The 22,953-nt window shown below is 38.1% G+C and overlaps 1 protein-coding gene across 1 annotated transcript in view; it reads right to left on the reverse strand.

Moving 5' to 3' along the window:
• SI (sucrase-isomaltase) overlaps positions 1 to 22,953 on the reverse strand; it is a 152,910-nt gene that overhangs the window by 74,874 nt on the left and 55,083 nt on the right. Inside the window, exons 20-31 of the mRNA XM_065410672.1 lie at positions 22,588 to 22,712; positions 21,448 to 21,536; positions 17,521 to 17,570; positions 13,665 to 13,835; positions 12,529 to 12,678; positions 10,720 to 10,926; positions 9,551 to 9,705; positions 4,130 to 4,298; positions 2,148 to 2,244; positions 1,916 to 2,028; positions 1,688 to 1,813; positions 108 to 236 (exon numbers count right to left, since the gene is read on the reverse strand). Coding sequence (XP_065266744.1) covers positions 108 to 236; positions 1,688 to 1,813; positions 1,916 to 2,028; positions 2,148 to 2,244; positions 4,130 to 4,298; positions 9,551 to 9,705; positions 10,720 to 10,926; positions 12,529 to 12,678; positions 13,665 to 13,835; positions 17,521 to 17,570; positions 21,448 to 21,536; positions 22,588 to 22,712 — 1,581 coding nt within the window. The remainder of the gene's footprint in view (positions 1 to 107; positions 237 to 1,687; positions 1,814 to 1,915; positions 2,029 to 2,147; positions 2,245 to 4,129; positions 4,299 to 9,550; positions 9,706 to 10,719; positions 10,927 to 12,528; positions 12,679 to 13,664; positions 13,836 to 17,520; positions 17,571 to 21,447; positions 21,537 to 22,587; positions 22,713 to 22,953) is intronic.

Genomic DNA, 22,953 nt, shown 5'->3' on the forward strand with positions numbered 1-22,953 from the left:
AATTATTTTAATCACTGGACAGCCCTGTTTTATACACATCAAGAGTATTATGTGAAGTATATAACTTGTTGATCTGTGGCAAGGGAAAAAAGGGAAAAAACACTGACCAGGATAATGATGAATCGCATTCCTTCCTTTTTCATTCTGTCAACCAGAGCTGGTAGTCCAGTGAAGTTTGGGCTGAGGGTAAAGTCTAATTGCCGTTCCATGTAATCAATATCCGTGTATTGTACATCCTGCAGTGCACAAAAACAATGGATGTAAAGCAATCATCCTTTTTGCTAAGTGTGTATTTATAACACTGCAGTTAAATTAAGAGAGCTGCTGCTTTTCTCTAAGTAAAATTGGAAGCTGCGGCATCTTAAAACAAAGGATGTGAAATGAATATACACACTCCCAAAATCAAGACCACTATGAAATTAGACCTTTTATCAGCTAACTCATTCTGAAGTTTGCTATCACTAGAAAAAAATTGCTATACACTAGAGAAGAATGATTTCCCATTTTAATTGAGGGTGGGTGGGTGTCAATGCCATGAAATAGTGAGGGAAATGGCTATGCACATCATGAGATGCTTCCATGTCATGTATAGATAGGGTGACCAGACAGCAAGTGTGAAAAATCGGGATGGGGGTAGGGGGTAATAGGAGCCTATACAAGAAAAAGACCCAAAAATCGGGACTGTCCCTATAAAATCGGGACATCTGGTCACTCTATGTATAGATCTGCATCATAAAGTGAAGGAACACCTTTAGCTTGATGGATCATTATGGTGGGTCCTTTTGAAGATTCCCTTGGGTGGGTGACCAACCATGGTCCTTCAATGATACTTCAGGATGGAAAAATGTAACACAGAATATATTTTGCATTTTCCCTCCTCCTCCTCCATCTCCTGAGCCTTCCTACTGGTTTCTATAACTTTATACCATTGTGCCTAGGCACAAGGGCCCCGTTTCTGACTGGGGCCTGCAGGTGTTACTGTAATGCAAATGATAATTATATGAGAAAATGCTAGGGTATTGGGGTATAAGTTATGTGCCGAAGCTGTTTGTCTCACAGCATTTTTAAAAAATGTTACAAGCCATGTCTGTGTGGGAGGCACAGAATAATTTCCACAATGGCATCAACAAAGTCTCAATCTGTGGAGGCCAACGGAGTTAACAAAAATTCCTAACAGGGACTCCAGCTGCACTACTCCCCAGACCAAGACGATCCTGCCTTCAAAAGGCTAAATCTAGCCAGTGCCCCAATTTGTCTGCATCATGAACCCAGTCCTGCAATCCTTGCACCTCCATTACTCCCACTGACTCAGTAAGACTTTTAAGAGCACAGGGAATGTAGGACTGATCCCAATGTGGATGCAATGTGTGTCCATATTCCAGGAATATACAGACATTTGAATTACATCAGCTCCTTAATTGCAACCATGCCACATATAAGCTAATAAGATTTTTAAAATATGAAATACAATAGTACAAAATAGCTTCCACTAATAGGTCCAGCTAATAAAAAGCAAAGAGAGCACTATTGTTATTTCTCTCAGAGTAAACAAAGAAATTTAATTACTGTTTAGTGCATACAGTAGTTTCTATTCTGCAGTGGTTGTTTTTATTCTCCTTTTCATCAGGGGACAGTCTGAAAAATCAGAGTTCAAACAGTAGCATACACTTTAATTGGAACAACATACATAAGGTATCTGAGCTGCCTTCATTGCCTCGTACAGGTCAGAGACTTCTGTGTCATTTTTGTATCCATAACGGCATAACTGGAATCCCAAAGCCCAGTACGGTGGCAGGACTGGTCGTCCAATCAGCTAACAACAACAAAATAGGGGAAAATATAGTATTGAAATATGATGAAAAAAGATATCTAAGACTAAAAAATGTAATTAATTGTGACATCATATCAATCCTACTGCAGTGTATTCCTGAACAACAAGCTCTGGCATTGGGCCCAACACCATGTAAAAGTCCAGAATTCCTCCGATAGTGCGATATGTCAGAGCAGGATGTGGCTGGAATGTGACATCTGAAAATCCAGAAAGTAAAAGCAGAAAGAGAATGTTTAGATAATCTGCTCTTAAGGAAAAAGGACACAATATATGAAAACACTTCAGGAATAAAAAAAAAAAGTGCTTTTTTTTTTACCCATTGCATTGCTGTTAAGCAAGAGGACTCCATGAGCATTTCCATCATTTTCTAAGCCCATGTAAAAAGGATGGACACCATAAGAATTCAGTTTGTACTGCAAAATAAATAAAAATAGAATTTTCTGCTATAGAAATACCCTAAATATTCACATATTTTCCATTTACTTTTAGTGATCATAATAAATGATTGGATAAATAACTTCAAGAGAATTATCAGAGAATCTCTTCCTTTGCCTACGCGCGCACACACACACACACACACACACACACACTTCTAAAACAGACGGAGGTAAATATTTAAGTTTCCTACAGAAAGTTTATTTTCAGTTTGAAGCTTCTGAACTCAATATGTTTGAGAGCATTTGAGTATGAAAAATATAATTGTACTACTTTAGATCCCTGAATAACTATTGATAAATTCCTGCTAACATGAAGCACCTTTCCCAGTACAAAGCATTCCTGTTTTCAAGCAGTTTTTTTGTAATCAGTATCCACACTGGTGACTCTCTTATTTGAAAGGCATTAGAGCTGAAATTGTAATGATCAGGAGACTATAATTGTGGTGACTGGAGTTGTGGAGAAGCAGCATATACAGGAAAGAAATGGTACAGAGCAATTGAAGCTAGATTACAATTTTTGGCTGATTTTTTTTTTTTTTTGGCAAAAATGCAGATTCGGCAAACCAAAAAGTTTCACAGATTCATGTCAGTTTCACTGAATTGTTTTAATTTTAAAAAATTGAAATATGTGTTTCAAAATTTTTGAAACAGAACCTTTTGATTTTTCAGTCTAACACAACTTTGTTTCATAATTTTCTTTCATTTTATTTTTTAAAAATGTAAAAAATAATCTTCATCTAACTGAAAAGTTTTGTTTCAAGTCTAACAAAACATTTAGTTTGACCCAAATTAAAAAAAACCACAATTTTAGACTTGCTGAAAATTTAAAAAAAATATTAAGTTTCACCTGAAACAATTTTTTTTCTGATTTTTCAGAACTGCAAAGGAACCGAAATATCTGTTGTGTGGACAGCTCTAAGAGAAATATGCCACCACTTTCAATGTTCACTTTATAGGGGCTGCAAACCTCACATCACCATGCAGAAAATAACATATGCATACACAAGTATCCATTAACACTGATTTACCTGTTACAAGATACTAGTTTGCTCACACAGGTATGGGATTTTACATGCAGAACAGGTATGTGAGCATTACTGTGGGTGCAACCTTTATGTTGTTTGGAAATTTGACTATCTTATAATATGCAAATTGGCATCACACTTGTTTAGCTTTTCTAAAACTATCATTTGCAACTAAACAGTTAGCTGAACAGCATGAAAAGCAGCAATGTACTATTGCATATGATGCATTTGCCACTGTTCATGTCTACATCAAGACTTGAGTTCCAATCGGTGTCTTTGATCATAACTAAAAAGACAGGATTAGAGACGTCCATAGCCTATTCCCTGAAACACATTTTTCCACATCACAAATTACAATACTTCCTGGGCCTGATCTAGTGTCCAATGGGACTCTTACGTTGACTTCAATGACCTTTGGATGAGCACTAATACTGGTCTCTCAATTCAAAGGCCTAGGACTGAGATATGAAGTCTGCAAATCAGGACTGTCAGGGCTATGTGGGATCTCAATGCTGGGCCTGCCTGCATATGTAGTCACACTTTTTATCCTTCCCCATCAAGCCAGGGGAATGCAAACATAGTGTAATGCCACCTTTGCCCCCTCCTCAGTTTCTGTACCAAGCGTAGCTCATTCACATCTGCGGATTTGTCCTACAAGCCATAGGCAAAATGAGCCTGCCACCGCCAGGCAGAATACAGCGGATTGTATATTAAATTCTCAAAAAGTGTCTGCTTTGATTCAGTTTAAGTGAATAGCAAGCTACAAAGACCCAGATGCATATAAAGCAAAGAAAGCGTAACTACTTAGAGAAAAAACAAAATCTGTTTCTACTTACACCAGGGGGCTGGTCTTTGGCGAACATTCCCCAGGTATGCCAGTTCATATCACGCCGAAATGTAGTGTGTTCATTTTCACCAAATCCATAGATATACTGTGATGGCAGACGGGTAGAAATCTGAATGAACATGTCGCTAAAGGTGAAACCAGGTACCTGAGAATCCCAACTGAAAAAGAATGAGAATTATCCCATTATCCATCAGTAAAGAGAGGAAAGAATGAAGAAGCAGCAGAGAATATTGAGGAATAGAGGTTTTCAGTGCTGTGCAGGGCTCAGAAACAGCCAGTACATGCCCAGATACTGCACTAGCACTGTACTGAAGTTTCCATCTTGTCCTCCAGTAACATGCCTTTCATTTACAAAAAAAAAAGAAGGATGTTTCTTACTGTTACAGTTGCAAAGAAAACATTAAAAATGTGACCCAAATGTAACTGATGCAGAGATGTGTACGAAAGTTTGCAAAAAGCCTGAAACAACAGCTCTGAGAGGCCATCGATTTCAGTGAGGCATTTGAACAATTTATTGTGAGTGTCCTCGCATTTTGTCAACATGTATGGGCAGAGCTTATTTTGGTGGAGGTGCTTGAAACAATATGATCACCTTCCCCGCCTGCCCCCTCTACAGTCCAAGCCCTGGTGCCACATGTAATTTAGTAAAAAAGGAGATGTCATTTATGTTTATAGCAGATTTTTGCCCCGTGTTGAAAATCTACCTCTGAATCTCATCCACTGCAAATTTAAGTGCAATTCAATTCATTCTTTATTGTTCATCTAATTATGATCTGATAATAGATCTTCTGAATAATTATGTAGTTCCAGGAGAGCGAGCTGTGGATATGAATTTTTTTTCTGGTTGGCCAAGCAATCACTGTACAATTCAATTTTAAGTACCTAAAAAGAACAAAGTGTATTACAAAATAGGTTTTTATAAATGAGAAAGTAAAATATATTTTAAGTCATATAAGTGCTCGCATCGTTGTTCTCCTTTGTCCCTCACTAATGTGTCATTGTGGGAAGAGGGAAAGCTCACACAAAATGTGTTTACTGTCATGTTACTGAGATCTATCTGCAAATTAATTGTGGCATTAAATCCATTACATATTTTTTCTGCACCTGCAATTTTAACAACTTCCAAAGTAACAGAAAAAACACAATGAATTTGGTTTTGTGTTTAAAATTATGTTCTGGTAAGTAAAAGCTTAGCATTCATACACATTCTGTCTGGTCAATGTGTAACGTATTAGCCATGATGGCAATTTTCACAGGGGGGACCTTAGGTTTTTCCTGAAGTCTTCAATTATCACCAATAAGTACCTGGTGCTTTGCACTGCTTTTTCTTTAAGATTTCCTCTTACATGCAAATAATCTCTTTCATTAGGGATAAGCAAAAAGTTTAAAAACGAATGAGGTGAAAGAACTAGTTTGACCCTAGAAACCACAGCAATGGGTGCAACATAAATATTATCTACCTTTCTATTTATCTACTGTCTTATAAATATATTTCTCATCATGGTATCTGATCACCTAAATAAGCTAAGTTTAGCATATTACTTGCTGATCATAAAATAAACAGAATAGACACTTCAATTCATAAAGCATTCCCTTACAAACTTAAAACTATATCAAAGTATTTCCAGGGGTTTTAGCTCAGAAACTCCCATATACATTTCTAATCCCCTCCAAAAAACAAAGAAACAAAAAACCCTGTTCACTAAGAAGTGTACAATAATTGACCCTATTATCTGATCTATGCAAACTAGTCCAGCACTTCCCCGTCCTCCTCTAATTTGTACTTTCTGGTCTTCCACATTGTCTAAATTATAGGAGTTCTCAAACTTTTTAATAAAGTGGACCACATTTTGGCATGAAGGCTATCCAATGAACACCTTGATTCCATTCACAATCATGTAGATCACATCCCCTCCAACTCACAAATCATAGAATCATAGAAACTTAGGACTGGAAGAGACCTCGAGAACTCATAATGTCCAGCCACCTGCACTGAGGAAGTAAACCTAGACCATCCCTAACAAATGTTTGTGCAACCTCTTCTTAAAAACCTCTAACGATGGGGATCCCACAACCCATTTTGGAAGCCTATTCCAGAGCTTGCCTGTACTTATAATTAGAGAGTTTTTCCTACTATTTACCTAGTCTATCTTGCTGCAGATTAAGCCCATTACTTCTTATCCTACTTTCAGTGGACATGGAAAACAATTGATTACAGTCTTCTTTTATAACAGACCTTAACATATCTTCTCTCAAGACTAAAGATGCCCAGTTTTTTAAAACTTTTTCTCAAAGATCAGATTTTCTAAAACTTTTATCATTTTTGTTGCTCTCCTTTGGTCTCTTTCCAATTTGTCCATATTTTTCTTAAAGTGTGGAGCCCAGAACTGGACACAGTACTCCATCTGAGGCCTCACCAGTGCCAACTACAACAGAACAATTATCTTCCATGTCTTAAATACCAGACTCCTGTTAATAAACTGAGAATGATATTAGCCATTTTGGCAACTGCATCACATTGTTGAATCACATTCAACTTGTGGCCCACCATAACCCCAGATTTTTTCTGCAGTACTACTGTCTAGCCATTTAGAAGTTGTGCATTTGATTTTGTCCTTCCTAAATGAAGTACTTTGCACTCGTCTTTACTGAATTTTGTCTTGTTGATTTCAGACTAGTTCTTCATTTTGTCAAGGTTGTTTTGAATTCTAGTCCTGTTCTCCAAAGCGCTTGCAACACCTCCCAGCTTGGTGTCATCTGCAAATTTTATGAGCACATTCTCCACTCCATTATCAAAGTCATTAATGGAAATATTGAATAGCACCAGACCCAGGAATGACCCCTGTGAGACCCCACTAGATATGGCCTCCCAGTTTGACAGCAAACCATTTATAACTACTCTTTGAACACAGTCTTTCAACTGGTTGTGCACCCCACTTGATAATAATTTCATCTAGACTGCATTTCCCTAGTTTGCTTATGAGAATTCCTTATAAACTTATTATCCTCTAGGTGCTTACAAACTGATTGTTTAATAATTTGTCCCAGTATCTTTCCAGGCATTGAAGTTAGGCTGACTTGGCTATATTCCCAGGGTCCTCTTTGTGTCCCTTTTTAAGCATACTACACCCTTGTAGCAACAATGGAAATTTTTTACATGAAAATAGTATTTTAATGTATTTTCCTCTGTCTTTAATATAATGCAACGGCTAGGAACAAGAAAGAGAGTCTCTATCTGATGTGAACTGTACCCTCTTCCCAGAACCCTGCCAGAGTCTGAACTACAGTCTCAAGCAGCAAACCCCCAGACATTCTTCAGTGTTAAGGAGGGGATCAGAAACCTACTCCTTCATTTTGGAACGCCAGCTTCAGACCATGAACAGAGGCAGCTGTTTGGGGTTGCTTTCCACAATCCCTGGTGTCCTCCTGAGACATTTTCTTCCCTTTGACCACCAAAGGTAACCCCCTATCCCCCAGGTATGACCCTGGGGGGGAAAACTGTTAAATGGGGTAGTGGACCAAGAGGGTTACCCTCCCCTGCCATAGAGTTCCAGTGTACCCCGTTACACTTATACGGCATTAGACTAAGTCCTTAGTTATCACACTTATGTGCGTCTTCCAGAAAACAGCCCTAGAAGCAACACTGCACAGAAAACGTCTCCTCTCCTCTCTTCTCAGTTCTTACACATCTAGGTCTGTCTCGCTCTCTCAGTCTCAGGTGTAAGGTCTCTCCATTTGAATGTGTATCAGCTTTGAACAGTTGTATCAGCATCCGTAATCCAAAAGATTTAAGCAATCCAGACTCAAAGGATAGAGGATATTAGCAAAAATCCCTCAGGATGCAAGTCTAATTTCTCTTTTTTCTGAATTTGATTGGAAGAATGAGCCTGACATTTTGCAGTAGAATCAATTGCGTTCAAAGTGCAAACAAATTTCTGGGGAAGTGCCTGAAGATAATCTCTCAGATATACTAATAGTCCCCCTTATACAAACATAAAAAGCAATATATAACAAAACAAAAAACAAAACAAAACAAAAAAACAACTTTTCACCAGAAGATGTGGTACTTTAGAAGAAGGCAATTTACTCAGGTATAAGCCAACATTTTTGGTACTTCCACCTAGCACATATGATGAAAGAGCACACACTCAAATGATGACACTGACTGGCTAGATATTGGAATAGCTCATCCGATCACCTCTTACAGGTCAAGTAATAACTCCTAACCGTAGGGCAGGAAGTCCTGCAGTTGTAAAAAGTGGGAATGCTCAGATGGTCTCAAAAGGCTACTTCAACTTCCTTTCACATCTGGAAAATTCAGGCAAATTCTACATTCCTTCTGAAGACCTTGCCCACAAAACAACCACACCTACTGACCAGGGCTACCTGCATCAGTCATCACCTCCTTCTCATTTGGAAAGATGGGAGTCTGGTCTTTCCACAGTCCCATCCCTATCAGTACTGGCCTATGTTTAGGTAGATACCTGTCCAGAAGAAAGGCATCTCCCCATTTTCCAACTGCTGCAGGTGCAGAGAGACCACACTAAATTCCCTGGGAGAAGTTAAAATACTCTATTGAGTGGTATTAACATGCAGACAAACAGCTAGAAAGGCAGACAGTGCACTTAGTGGAAGAAGAAGAGGCAATTTTAACCACTGCTGTCAGGGCCACTTGCCCTTTGGTCTGAAAGTTTCAACCTTGGAGGAAAGGGAATGGGGGGACACCTACTGAAAAACCATGTCGCTTAAAAGCCCAAACAAACAAAACCCCTAGCACATACAAAAAGTAAGCAAATGGGTGTCCATTTACAAAAAGAAACAGAACAAACAAAAATCCATCAATCATAACTCATACCAAGAGATGAAAGTCGCAAGTAAAAATATCTTACAATCACAACCTTGATGCTAAGGGGAAAAGTAAATCACATCACCAGGCAAGCAATAAAATTTGCTGAACATCTTTTGTCATAACCAACAATTACCCATGCCAAAGACAAAAGCAAACTGCTAATTATTCTATCCAATTGAAACATGGGATTGCAGAGGGAAATAAAATACTGTCATTAGAGTCACTCTACCACGAGATCTAAAACTTACAATAGCCAATGATGTGAGGTGATAAGGGAGACTTCTTGGCCATTTGGTGAGGAAAAGAGATGTTCCTCAATGCTATTAACTACAGAAGTTCAGTCCATTAACAATCAGTTTATTAGGCTATTAACTGAGACAAGTGGTCAATGGTTAGGCATATCCCAAAAGGAGGGGCTGTCATTATCTGGCTGCTGCCACTGGGGGGGGAGAAAACAAGAGGTAATCCACCTAGCACAATACAGTGGAAGCGAACATGGTTTGGCGCAACCTAAAATTAAAAAATGTTACCTATAGCAAAAAAAGAAAAGGATTCACTTACATAATTGTCCCTGTGCTTTTGCGTCGAATCTGGATGCCGAATGGATTGTTCTGAATTGCTACTTCATAGAGTCGATTCTCATATGTACTTGTAGGACTGCTAGGAATATTTAGTGGTACTGGAACCTCATATCTTTTATTGTTGTAATCATAAATCTATGAAGAAGAAATCAGTTCACTTGAGTGCATATAAAATATTCAAAAGATCTATACATTGATGGCACTTAAAAGTTCAATCTCTTTTTAGAAATATTACAAGTTCAATCACTATTCCCCATATTAATTACAGGGTACACCTCTCAGCCTGGTAGAATCTTAAATAGAGGAAGATTTCTGACAAACTTTTTCAAATGCAACCAATATAGTTACAAGTCTTGAACAAACATTTAGCTAAAACAGATAAAAAATTGTAGTGTGAGTGTGTTGGATGAGGCATTCTCTTTCAATATCAGTTTTCTCAGTTATATCATTATAATTAAAATAATAGATATATGGACTGGTATATAAGAAGCAATGAAGGTTGAAGAATCTTTTCTTTTGCTCAAGAGATTACTGTTGGTTAATGTGGCCCTGAATTTATTTTTATACATAGTAAAGAGAATTTTTCACTTTTTCATACTTTTAAGCCACCTTTATAAGTTTTTTGTTAACGTTTTATGTTTTTTGCTATGCTTACATACCAAGTCTATGTTCTCTTTATTCTATAGTCTGTCTTAATAGGTGAATTCAATGTATGCAATATGATCACTTTAATAATTTATTAATGTTATTTTTAGAATATAGTTTTATAAGTGTCATTAGCACAAAAGTTATCATCAGTAATACTTACTGTTAATGCATAATACTTACATCCTAATGATAAAGTTCCTCAAGAACTCCAAGATTCTCCAAATTCTGATTGGTTGTTTGGGTGTTTATACACTATTACATATGATTAAGTTATAAGAACTAGGACATAAGCTCTTGTGAGAAGAGAGGATTTGGCTTAAACCCAAATAACAGCTATTTAGCTAAATGAAGAAATCTACCTCATCAGGTGGAAAAGTCAGGGTAGTCAACCAATGTACAAAAAGCAGACAACTGATTTTAAAAAAAAAGATAATTTATATAAGAAAAAAAATGTAACCAATGGAACAATCTCAGTTCACAACAATTTCAGAATGATTTTACCTTAAATTGCAGCATATTGTTGTCATGATATGTCACATCCAAGCGAAGTGTATTGATAGGGGTAGTAGAAGTCGCAGCACGATTAGCATAATTACTATTTCTGTTGAGGTTCACCGATAAACCTGAAGAGGTGTATGTAATTTGACTGACAGAATAACCATTGTCAGAAGGGTAGTAACAGGGTGGCACATTACCAGTGGAGACAGGCTGCAAATTCAAATATACTGTAGATCAGTAAACAGTATTTGGAAGCCTGAATTTTAAACCTCATTAAAAGAGAATTCCACAAGACTCCTATTTTTAACATGCAACTATTTCATGTCAAGCTTCTTGAAAAGGTTAATGTTAGTAGAGTTTAGCAAAGAGGAAGCTATCAATCCTTTCAACTCTATAGCATATTGCATCTATTAAAAATGTATTCATACTGTTCAGGCAACGTTGTATGAACAATTTAGATTGACCAAATCCATTCAAAAAAAGAGGGGATGGTTCTACCTCGCCCTTTCAATTTCAGCCTAATTCCACAAAGATATGCAGTCTTGGGCAGCTGCTGTTCATGGTGCTGGAATCTCTATCCTTTCTATTGGATATCTTCAAGAGGACAGGTGTCCCACCATCCTCTTTAGGTCTTCAGAGGCATATCACGGTGGCTGCTCCCTGAAGGCTTTTATTATTAATTTATTATTATTATTCTCTAGAATAAGGGTTAAAATACCCATCCAGGGTTATAGGCCTTGTTTGTCTGAGAACTGACAGCAAATAACTTCCAGGCTCCTGCTCTAACTGAAAATGAACATCCAAAAATAATCAGTCTGTGGTTGCATCTGTTGATGTAGCTTAATGCAGTAAGCTTTCACCTAGCTTCAAACTCTGTCTAGTTGTTCTCAAGTGAAAATAAGTTTGCTGGGCACATCCCAATTCCCAGTGGAGATTTAATCAACTGCACAATGCACAATTTGATAAGATTAAGTTTCTCTATTTTTAAAAAAGTCCCAGCTCAGAACTGGAATAAAATTTCATTTTACCCAGAGACAGACAGCCCTTTTCAAATGTTCATCATCCCAAAGCATTTTACATAGTGATACACTGGATACTTGTAGTACAGTGAGTGGAGGTAAACACATCAGCCCTCATGGCTGTTATGTTCTCAGGAGTGGCCTGCACAGAATCTTAAGACTTCAGAGCTAGAGATGCACCCAAGTTTTAAAGCATAGATTTAGATCCAGAAAAAAAAGTCACCCAAGTTTGAGGAACTTCATATCAGCTGTTCCTGTCTGGATCCATTTTACAAAGACAGATCCAAGTCATTACGTTAAAAACTGGATGAAAACTTCCCTAAAGTTCAAGGGTTTCTTCAGATTTTATGTTCCAGTAGAGCTAATTTTAAATTAGAACCTGTTTTATTGAGAGTATGGAATGCTGACAAAGGCAGATTGACCTGCAAAAGGCACTGTGAGCTGATGTGCAGGGGAAGAGCTGTAAGTGGAAGCATAATTATAAGTATTATTTGTCCCTGTCTTTTAAGAATACCACATCATCTTCAATTTTTAATATATGTTGGCCAGATCCTCATCTGTTCCAAACTGTCCTGGTTCCATTGAAGTCAACAGTGCTATGCTATCACGCAGCAGCTGACAATATGGCCCCTTGTTTAAAAGAAGTCTTGTAAAAGGAGAAAATTGTCAGACTAATTCCATTCTGAAATTGCCTTGATCCATCTTTTTCACAACAGTAAACTATAAGGAAAAAGATAAAAGTTTCTTAAATTTTTGACTCCTGTTCCCTGTTAGAGAAATAATTTTTGCTCACCTTCCAGATACAGTTCAAGGCTTCACATGTCTTTTGTGTTGGATTGGGACTAGGGTGACAATCAAATCTTTCAATGTTATTTAACTCTTGATCCCATTCCAGTAAGTATGATTTTCCTAGTTCAAGTTGAAGCCCAGTTACATGGGTAACCTGTAAAAAATTAAACAAAGAACAATTATTCAAACTGACCTCAACCAATGTTGTCTTCAACCCATATAGGGACAGATTCTCACTGAGTATAAATTGTCATGGCTCTATTGACGTATGACAACATACTCCAGCTGAGGATCTACCCCATAATACTTAGTTTATTAATATTTTTTAAAATGCGTGAAAACTAAAATTTTCAGACTTGAATTCTATAACAAGCTCCTAAATTAATACTTAAGCAAGTAAATAAAAGTGGCTGAGTACTGACAGCTTCCACTGAAGTTTATAATGAATGAAAATCAGACCACTGTTAGTTAGGTGCCTAAATATGGATTTAAGTGTCTAACCTTAGACACAATTACTGTAATCAATATTGGGTCTATTTGTCTTATTTCTATCATTTTAATTTAACGCAATCACCTGTAATAGTTAAAAGATGATGCAGAAACCAGATACACAGTAGTGGCAGGATTCTCAGGATCCTTCATAAGATTTGTCAAGAATGGCAGCTCAATGGGGTTTTAAAGTGACTGCTTAATCAGCACATACATCTGCCATGTGGCTGCCACTCAGAACTCATCCTGATGAGGAGTGCTTGTGGCACTGATGCCTGAGAAGCTTTCAGAGCCACACACATTTTCGTTTTTAAAAGGACTCTTTGAGCATTGATGTTAATGTCAAATACTGTTTACCTTGTGCAAATATGACACTCTACTCTTTAAGTCAAATCCAGCCATCTGGGGTTCATGCACAACTTCTACTGGCTACTGAGAGTTGTAAGTCTGTGTCTGAGGGCAAAACTGGCATGCATTTTTTTATACATTTTTATTGAGCATAACACAATTGTAGCTTTAAGTGCCTTTATTCTGCAACAAAATAGATTTACTATACATGATTACATCCATGAACCCATTCTATTAAGCACCTGAAAGAAAGTTTATAAAATTCTTCAGAAGCTTTTGTCCCTGAATTAAAATATTATTTACCTTATTTGAAGGATTATAGCTGATATTATGAGGAGAATTCTGCACCGCACCATTTTCAGACACAGTAAGAATTGTAGGTTGAACGGGCAATCCAAAGATTTTGATTTCCTCAAACATTAAGTTGTTGGGATCAATGTAGTTCATGTGCAAAACATTCATTTTTAAGCTATTCTGAAAGACAAGATATTCAGATTATATTGTCACACACTGTCTTGTATGATTTACTGGAAAAAGTCACTTTTTGTTTTTCTAAACAATTCTTTACAATACAATTTATAAAATGACACACACACTTGTTTTTTCTTCCCCTTAGTAGTTTCTTTAACTGTATAATTAATATTCTTTCTTAAAGGCCATGATCTATAATATAACATATGTTTAACATAAATAAATATTACATTATGGACACTGTTTCGTTCTTGTAATTCGTACAATGTACTTCAATTGTATCTTTTACTTTTTAAAAAAAAAATTTTTTTTAGAAATAATGAAAGAGCAAATGAGGGACATGAGCCAGAGAAGCGTTGAAGTAGCATTCTGACTTATATCCTATTTACTTTGATACAGCAAGACTGAACCCTATTCAGTCAGAGCAGGTACCCAAATCAGAGACGTACCAAGTGTCTTCTGTCAGGTGCCGAGTGCTTTCAACTTCCACTGACTGAATCACTGAATTGAAAACAAACACTAGATCTAGTGGCTTAATCATCATCTAGGTCAGGGGCGGGCAAACTTTTTGGCCTGAGGGCTGCATCGGGTTTCGTAAATTGTATGGAGCGCCGGTTAGGGGAGGGGGTTGTGGCCCGGCCCCTATCTTCTATCTGCCCCCCCCGGGACTCCTGCCCCATCCAACCCCCCCGTTCCCTGATGGCCCCCCTGGACACCTGCCCCATCCGCACACCTCTGCTCCCTGTCCCCTGACCGCCCCCGGAACCTCTGCCCCTGACTGCCCCTTGCCGCCCCATCCAACCCCCACTCTCCTTCCTGACTGCCCCCGGGATCCCTGCCCCCATTCAACCCCGTCCCCCCCCCCACCCGCCCCGTCCCCTATACACCCCCCCACCCCCTGACCACCACCCCAAACTCCCCTGCCCTCTATCCAACCCCCCGTGCTCTGTGCCCCCTTACCGCGCTGCCTGGAGCACTTGTGGCTGGCGGTGCTACAGCCACGCCGCCCGGCTGGAGCCAGGCCACGCCACCGCCACCATGCAGCACAGAGCACCGGGGGTCAGGCCGGGCTCTGCAGCTGAGCTGCCCCAGGAGCTCACAGCCCTGCCTCCCAGAGCATTGTGCCGGCGGCAGAGTGAGCGAGTGAAGACTGCGGGGGTGGGGGGTCAGCAGGGGAGGGGCTAGCCTCCTGGGTCAGGAGCTCAGGGGCCGGATAGGACGGTCCCGAGGGCCAGTTGTGGCCCGAGGGCCGTAGTTTGCCCACCTCTGATCTAGGTGGCTGTGGAACCACCACCAGGACAGCACTATGGCTGTGATTGCAGCCATGAAATCATAAATACACTCCAAAACATCATTCTTGTGAAGGTTGAAACGCACAATAAATCTCACCATCTCCAGCCTCACCATGATCCGTCCATGGTTTGGCTATAATATCCAACCCTCTCAGCTTCAATCCTAACCCACATATCAGATCCAGAATATAACCAGCTGTCTGTTCAGAAGGGAGGGAAGAGCCATCAATAAAACAGAGGTTCTCTATTCTTTAATTACTTCAAAAAAATTATTAAAATTTTAAAGGACCAGATTCCCACATAGCTCCATTTACTTGAAGCTCCATGCTCGCTTTGGGAAAGCATATGGTGGAGAGGAGGAGAGCATTTCTGGTTCAGATGTATTTACCTTGCCTATATAGGGAAAAACCCTGGTCTCATTGAAGTCAAGGGCAGAACTCTCATTAACTTCAGTGAGACCAGGATTTCACCCCTAGTTTATGATCCGCAGCTCAAATGTACTAGGGAAATGAAGATAGCTGATGCAATATTTTTTTTTTTCCATTCTTGAACAGGGCACTATATTTTCTTAGCAATTTACCTGTTTAATAAAATGTCAGTTATTTGTTTGTTAAAAATAGATGTTCTCCATTATTGATTGAATTGATATATGGCAGCTTTATGCAATGAATTAACCTTTCTTTATTGACTTTCAATAAGAGCAGGAAATATGCCCTTGATTACAATGTCTTTGTAACCACAAAGAGTAAATGATTATGAAACAAATTATGTTAATTACTAATAAACTTTTGATTACTTATCAAAAAACAGCAATACTTGTGTGTGGATTCAGGGCTAATGGAAGACTGATAGCCCAGTACATAAGCCTGTGGTTATGCAGCGATCCCCAGAACAGGTGCATCACAAGTAGCAACAGAGAAATTTTCCCCACAGCATCCAACAAGTGCATCTCAGCTATGACCTGGAGGAACCAGTTATATAAATTTATTCTCTGCATACATCAGGTCCTTGGCCTCTCTGCTAAGAATGCAAACAAGGCTACCATTTAGTGCACTAGGGGTGATTTTTTATGGTGTGAACTTTCTCGACTCATGTCATGGACCAACATTAAGCTATTTACACTATCACATTACCATCAGTCAGTAGCTTTCTGCCACAATGGAGCTGTGCTAGGATCAAACAGATGACACACTAGTAAAAGGCTCTATATCCTAGTACTAGCCCCTTCAACCACTCAGTCACCAGGAAAGGATACTGTTAAATTCTATACACGTCAGTGTCATGGTAGCTGTAATAATAACACAGACTTATTATGTGGGACAATTAGGATTTTTTAACATTATTCAAGCTCTTTTTGAGGGAATTGAATGCAACCATTAAATAGCTGCTAAAAATTCTTGTTTAAATCTAGAAAAAATAGACAAAAGAGACTATCAACTATCTATGTACTGACAGCCTAATTAAATTGCTGACATTCACTCCTTAGAATAAAAATTAAAAATTGACACCTCTAAAATGCCAGCTCATTGGCTTCACTATACACCACTGATGTAGGGAAAATACTTTAGATTAAAAATAAGGAAAAGAAAAATGATAATCAGATCTATGAAGGTATTCACACTTCCACTCCTATGCTTCCTGTGAGTTTCCCCTCTACCAGCTGTTCCCCTGGGTGAATTTCAGCATAGCAGAGAAAGGAACACAAATTAATTCTTACCCAATCAGAATTATCTAGGTTTGGAATCCCCAAGGATTGAGGGGGACAATGTTGTATACAGTAGTTCTGATCCTGTCCCCACCACTCACTTAAAAGACCCAAGTCCAACGGAGAACGCATGAAGGGGCTTCTGTGGGGTCAAAGGAAGGAGTGAATGATGCAATAGATGCAACACTCCTTCCCTACCCTAGTTCTTCATCCCCATAGAAGGGACATATTCAGCCTTATGTGTGGACTTTATGACGCTTTTTAATATGTAAGAAATGATAGAATTGCTGTCCTAATCAAAGTATTATTTGTTAGCAAATACATTTATTTCTACTGACAGAATATCTGTCTAGAGTCTAAAACCAAAAAAGTTTGTGCAGAAATAAATTAAAATACATTTTATAGAGTCCACTACTGCATTTTTATTAGAACTGCATCTCCTCCCTTACTCAGGCAAAACTCCCATTGGTATGATGAGAGCTGAAGGCAATCATCACCTTGCAGTTCTACTACTTGATAAATAGTTGTATGTCAATTTTATTACCTGTCAGGAAATATGGGTGCTTTTATGATATCTAAAAGTTAGTAAAAGAATGAATGAACAAACAACGAAACATGATGCTCTGATTAACTGAAAACATTACAGATTAAAATGAACACAATGAAAATAACAGTATGAAAAATTACTTACATTGGTAACTGAAAACTGGTAATAAACGTAGGTTTTATTTTCCACTGTACCTAAAATATTGAGAGAGAAATTAACACTTTTTAAGCACAGTGCAGAAATTACCCAGCATTACTGACAAGTTGAGCATAGAATTGGGTCACAATTAGATTGCTAAATTATTATTATAGTAACACCCAGAGGTCTGAATCAAGATAGGGACACCACTGTGCTAGGTGCTGTGCAAACTGATATTAAGACATAATTCCTGTCTTGCATACCTTCCAATGAGGGACAAATGAAGATTTACTAAACTCTTTTGCACACCCTGATGTCCATGCAACTGATCCTACATTATGGGGATATTTACCTGCTTTAAACTTATGCTCTTTTTCTATTCCTTTTAAAGAGCAGAATGTTAAAGAATGACTACAGTAAAAGCTGTTATAAAGGCAAATCTGTGGAAACATACTACAAAATCCTTATGCTCTAAGGCAAAGCACTTCACACATGCTTAACTGTAAGTACACCTCTACCCCGATATAACGCAACCCAATATAACACGAATTCGAATATAACGCGGTAAAGCAGTGCTCCAGGGGGGCGGGGCTGCGCACTCTGGCGGATCAAAGCAAGTTCGATATAACGCAGTTTCACCCATAACGCGGTAAGATTTTTTGGCTCCCGAGGACAGCATTATATCGAGATAGAGGTGTATATGAGTAGCCCATTGTCTTCCTGTGGTTAAGTGCTTTACCAAATCTGGATAGAAACAAGGCAGGGGTCCTGTGGAAAAAAACAGCATGTAACTGTGCCTGTGCAGCATGCGCAACCTGTGTGTTTGTGTGTGCAGCGTATGTGTGTGTAGTGTGTGTGTGTGTACACGCAATCTCAATTCTGATATTTCCTAACTTTTGAGTGCTTGACTTTGCAAAGTAATAACATTACTTGAACATAGTTCTTTGCCATGCAATTGACATAAAGAGAGCCTAAACTTGATATTCAGCTGCACCATAATTAAAATGCTACTTGCCAGAAGGATTGCATACACTTTCTTTTAACCTTATATCCATATTTCAAAGCTAACTCTTTGAAATATTTTGAACAATTATCTATTATGCAAAGAGTTTCTATTATACTTATACTCTATCTAATGTAGTTATGAAACAGGGAATAAAATACCTCACTGGCAGCAAATGTAAGAGTTGATTACTAAACACTGCAGTGTGGGATTTAAAAAAAAAAAAAAAAAAGACAGACATGAAAAAGGTTGTGGTTGCTAGTAAATTGTGAACAATTTCTAAGGAAGATTGCAACTCATAAGTTTTTAGGAAGACTTGTTTTAGAAAATGATCAAAAAATCATAACAGTTCATATAATTTTGTTTCTCAATATTAGTACAATAAAATCTGAGTTATTTCAGATCTTGAAAAAGAACACGTTCCCTCTGTAGAAATATCAGCAACTGCCCAGGGCATTCTATATTTATTGCAGCAATTATCAGCCAAACCATAACGCTTTTTCTTTAAGGCAGCCCAGAGTTTCATGAGACTTAAAAGAGCATGGACAGTTTGAAAGGTTTTGCATGACTCAGAACTGGTAGAGTCAAAACAATAAGAACTGGATTCTATAAGTAGAATACGTATCTGTTATTGCATAGATCTTTAAAAATATACTTTCAACAATATCAAGCAAAATCATCATACCATAATCCTTCGGAGCACAAGCAGCCCCACTTTCTGGCACCCAGCTAGCTTGGTGCCCTCCTACTTGAGGTAGTGAAATAACTTCCTCTTAACAACCCCAGTTCTTCAATATCAGGACACAGAGACTCAATATTCTGAGTTAAGATTTACAGAGTACAATGTGATCGTAGGGAATTGTAGACTGGGCACTTTATAGTTTAAAGGAACAGCAGTGAAACCCAGAAGAGAGTCCGAGTCCTTCACAGCTAAAGTACGTGGATGAAGGCTGACCTCCTAGGATGATGGCAGCACCTTGGAATTGGGGCTGAGAGAGAAGTTAGGATGACGTAGCCAGCCAGGTGTCCCACAACAGGAGAATCAGATGGGCAGCAGCCTTCTGGTCTTTCCTCACAATTAGGGCTGCCACTTAGTGAGAAGTTTAGGGTTAGTGTGGACCATTTTGGGACCTCTCCCATCTCCCTCTCAATGAAAAACTGATCTGTGAACAGGTGAGTTGGTGGCAGGGGAACAGTAGCAGAATCCCAGAATCATTTTACAGATAGGCTTATTAGGGAGACTATATTTAAATTTTCTCTGAGTTCTCCAACTTGAGCACATTTACAGAGGTCAAGGATGATCTATTCAACAGTTTTACAGATCAAACGATAGTGTATATCTGAACATAGAGGTTAGAATGAATTTCAGTACTAGACAGTCAGTACCTGACAGAATCATAGACAGAAATCAGAACAGTTAACACGAGTAATCCTATATAACCTTCCCACCACCTTTAGATCTTAGTCCTGAAAACATTTATGCACAAGAGAAGTTCCATTTCACTCAGTGAGAACTGTGTATAAAAACACTCAAATGCACAAGTGTTTGCAGGATCAGGGCCATATTTTGCAGGACTAGAAACATTAGTGGAATGACATAGTGTAATCTATTCTTGACCTCCATGGTGGTGCTTTGACCATCTCCATTATGCATAAGCCCTTATTGTTGAGACATTTCTCCTTAAATTCCTTCTTAAACTTATCCAGCATGGCTAAATCATGCTCAAATTCTTTTTCTATTCCCTTCTCTCTATGGATAGCATGAGACTGTTAGATTAAAAATGCAAGGTCAGAACTTCCTGAAAACCAGGTATTCTTGAAATACATTAGTTGTAATGGGCATATGCCATAAACCAAACCCTTAGCTTTTTTTTTTAATAAGGTGCTGCAATGGGTTACAAACAAACAATAAAAACTATCACATACAGGTCCTTAAATCTTTTTTTAATAAAAGCCTGAGTGTGTAATAAAAGGTCTTCAGGAAGTCATTCTGGAATAAATATTTAAACTGCTTGCTGGTTTGTCTAACAAAAGTATAATAAAAAGGACAAAGGCTGGGATTGTCAAAGAAAGGATTTAGGTGCCCAGATCCCAGTAAATTTAAATGGAATTTGGGTGCATAACTCCTTAGGCGCCTCTAGAAATCACAGCCAGTTATTTTATAATTCAAAATCCAAACTCCCTTTAATTTCCAAATTAGCTTTAATCTCAACCTTATCATCAATAACTATGGTATTTTAAAGGGATAAAACTCAGATATTTTATTTGGCTAAGTTGGACATTTGATACAAATGAATACATGTATAAATTATTATTTTGATTAAATTTATTAAACAAAATCAGTGATGAAATATTTGTTTGTTTGTTTGTGGATTTAGATGCTTCACTTTTAGCACCCAACTTTATCACTGTCTGTATTTAGGCCCATATCTAAGGGTATGTTCACAGTGATTCAGATGTGTGACTGCAGCATGTGTAGACATACCGAAGCTAGCTTCGCATCCACTGGAATTAATCTGGATTTACAACAGCGAATTTGAGAGTAGAATTCACCTTTTAGTGTATTAAAAATATGCCAGTAATGTGGTGTACAACTTTGGATTTTTTTAAAGGTTAATATAAGCCTTTTTTCATATTAATAAGCAAACAACAATTCTGACAAGCCTTTCAGTCCCTTCATTGTGAATAGAACATTACATTTCCTCCACTTGAGGTTGCATATCCAAACCCTCACTAATGTCCCACTGAACTATTCAGATGAGTAAGAATTTGCAAGACTGGGCCCCTTGATTGTAACATTTATAATTTGTAAGTATACCACTAATTTGCATAATGTAAAATTCTTGATCCATGAAACCAATGAAAAAATTAAGATCATTATTTTCAAATATACTAATACTTCAAATGTTACGTGTATCTAATGTGCCTACCTCTAGATTCTCCATCATCCCAGAATAAATCTCCAGCTGCTTGTTTATTGTCATCTAATGCAATTATAAGTCCCATCGGATTCTTGCGGCTGTAAAATGAAAGACTTTCTCTGAAGAATATAAATGATATCTAGACGTTGTTTATATTGATGCATCTTGAAAAAATATTGACTCTACCAATTTTCATTTCCAAAATCTTCATGTTAAAAACTGAGGTTTTGTGTTTGCAAAATTTTGCAGATTTCCTTTCACCATTTTTTGGCTGAGAGATTTTAATAATTTCACAACAGAACAGATTTTCTCTAAGCTACTTTTCACCTGGAAAAATTGCCTTTCATTTTCATGGAAATGGATGAAAATGTGTGGCAGGACTAAAAATTATTACACAAAATTAACATGTAATTAACCAGTAATCGTATTATTTCATTAATCATGAAAGTATGTCAATGCTTTCAGCTATTACCAATCTCAAAGTTTAAATACTAAACCCAATAGATCATTTTTTCCTCTTAATTATGTGGGTATCAATCTGTTATTCCAGATATACACTGAGAAAGGAATTTGGTCTAACATCCACACTTTGTCCCACAGGCAATAATCAGCCTGAGCAACTGATCCTTCATATTCACATAGGGCAACAAGGGAGCATCCCTTTCATCAGTAGTAGAGATGGACAACAGTATTCGCCACAGTGCTGCTAATCACACATAGGGCTAGCAGGGAGAGGGACAAATTGGTGCAGACTACTTACCCCCACTTCTCTGGAGCAAAGGGGGACCCAGAGACCAGATTGAGAGTCTGTGTCATAGTCTGGTTTCTAGTCTGTTCCTCGGGCACGTTGACACTTACTCAGGACTTGTGACAAAGCTACAATTTAACCCTGTGTGTGCAAATTGACAAGCAAACTGGGCCATATGTTTGACTGTAGAGCTTCAGGACCTGATCCAAATACCACTGAAGTACTGATCCTGCACCCCTGGCTACAGTGGGACTTTAGCCTGACTAAAGAGAGTAGGATGCAATTGACTTCAGACATTCCCGTATGATACACCCAATGGTTTGAAATCTGACAATTCTGAGCCCACTCCTGAAATCACATTACAGAGTAGTGTGATCAGAGTGCTCAGCCTTAAAACGTACCTGTACAATGTTGTATTAGCTGGTTGCTGAATAGGAAAAATGTAGCCTCCTCTCAGATGAAGTCCTAGTTTGTCTGCTGGGAGATACATTTCTGCTTGTTGTTTTCTCCATACTACTCTTCCACCCTAATTTATGGGAATGGAAGAGAAAATGGGTATTTTACATTACTCACTACAGAGAATGGTTTCTCACATCCTGAGCTTCCATTCCAGTTCCTCCAGTTATAATACATGAATGTCTATTCAGACACTGTCTGCCTACTACCTCAGAAAATCACCCTAGATTACAACACCAAACAAAAAACATTTACTTTTTGATTCCAGCACGATCAACACACAAAGAAAAGCCAATTCATCTTGGAAGGCT

Source organism: Emys orbicularis, chromosome 9 (assembly GCF_028017835.1).
Source record: "Emys orbicularis isolate rEmyOrb1 chromosome 9, rEmyOrb1.hap1, whole genome shotgun sequence".
NCBI classification, from domain to species: Eukaryota; Metazoa; Chordata; order Testudines; family Emydidae; genus Emys; species Emys orbicularis.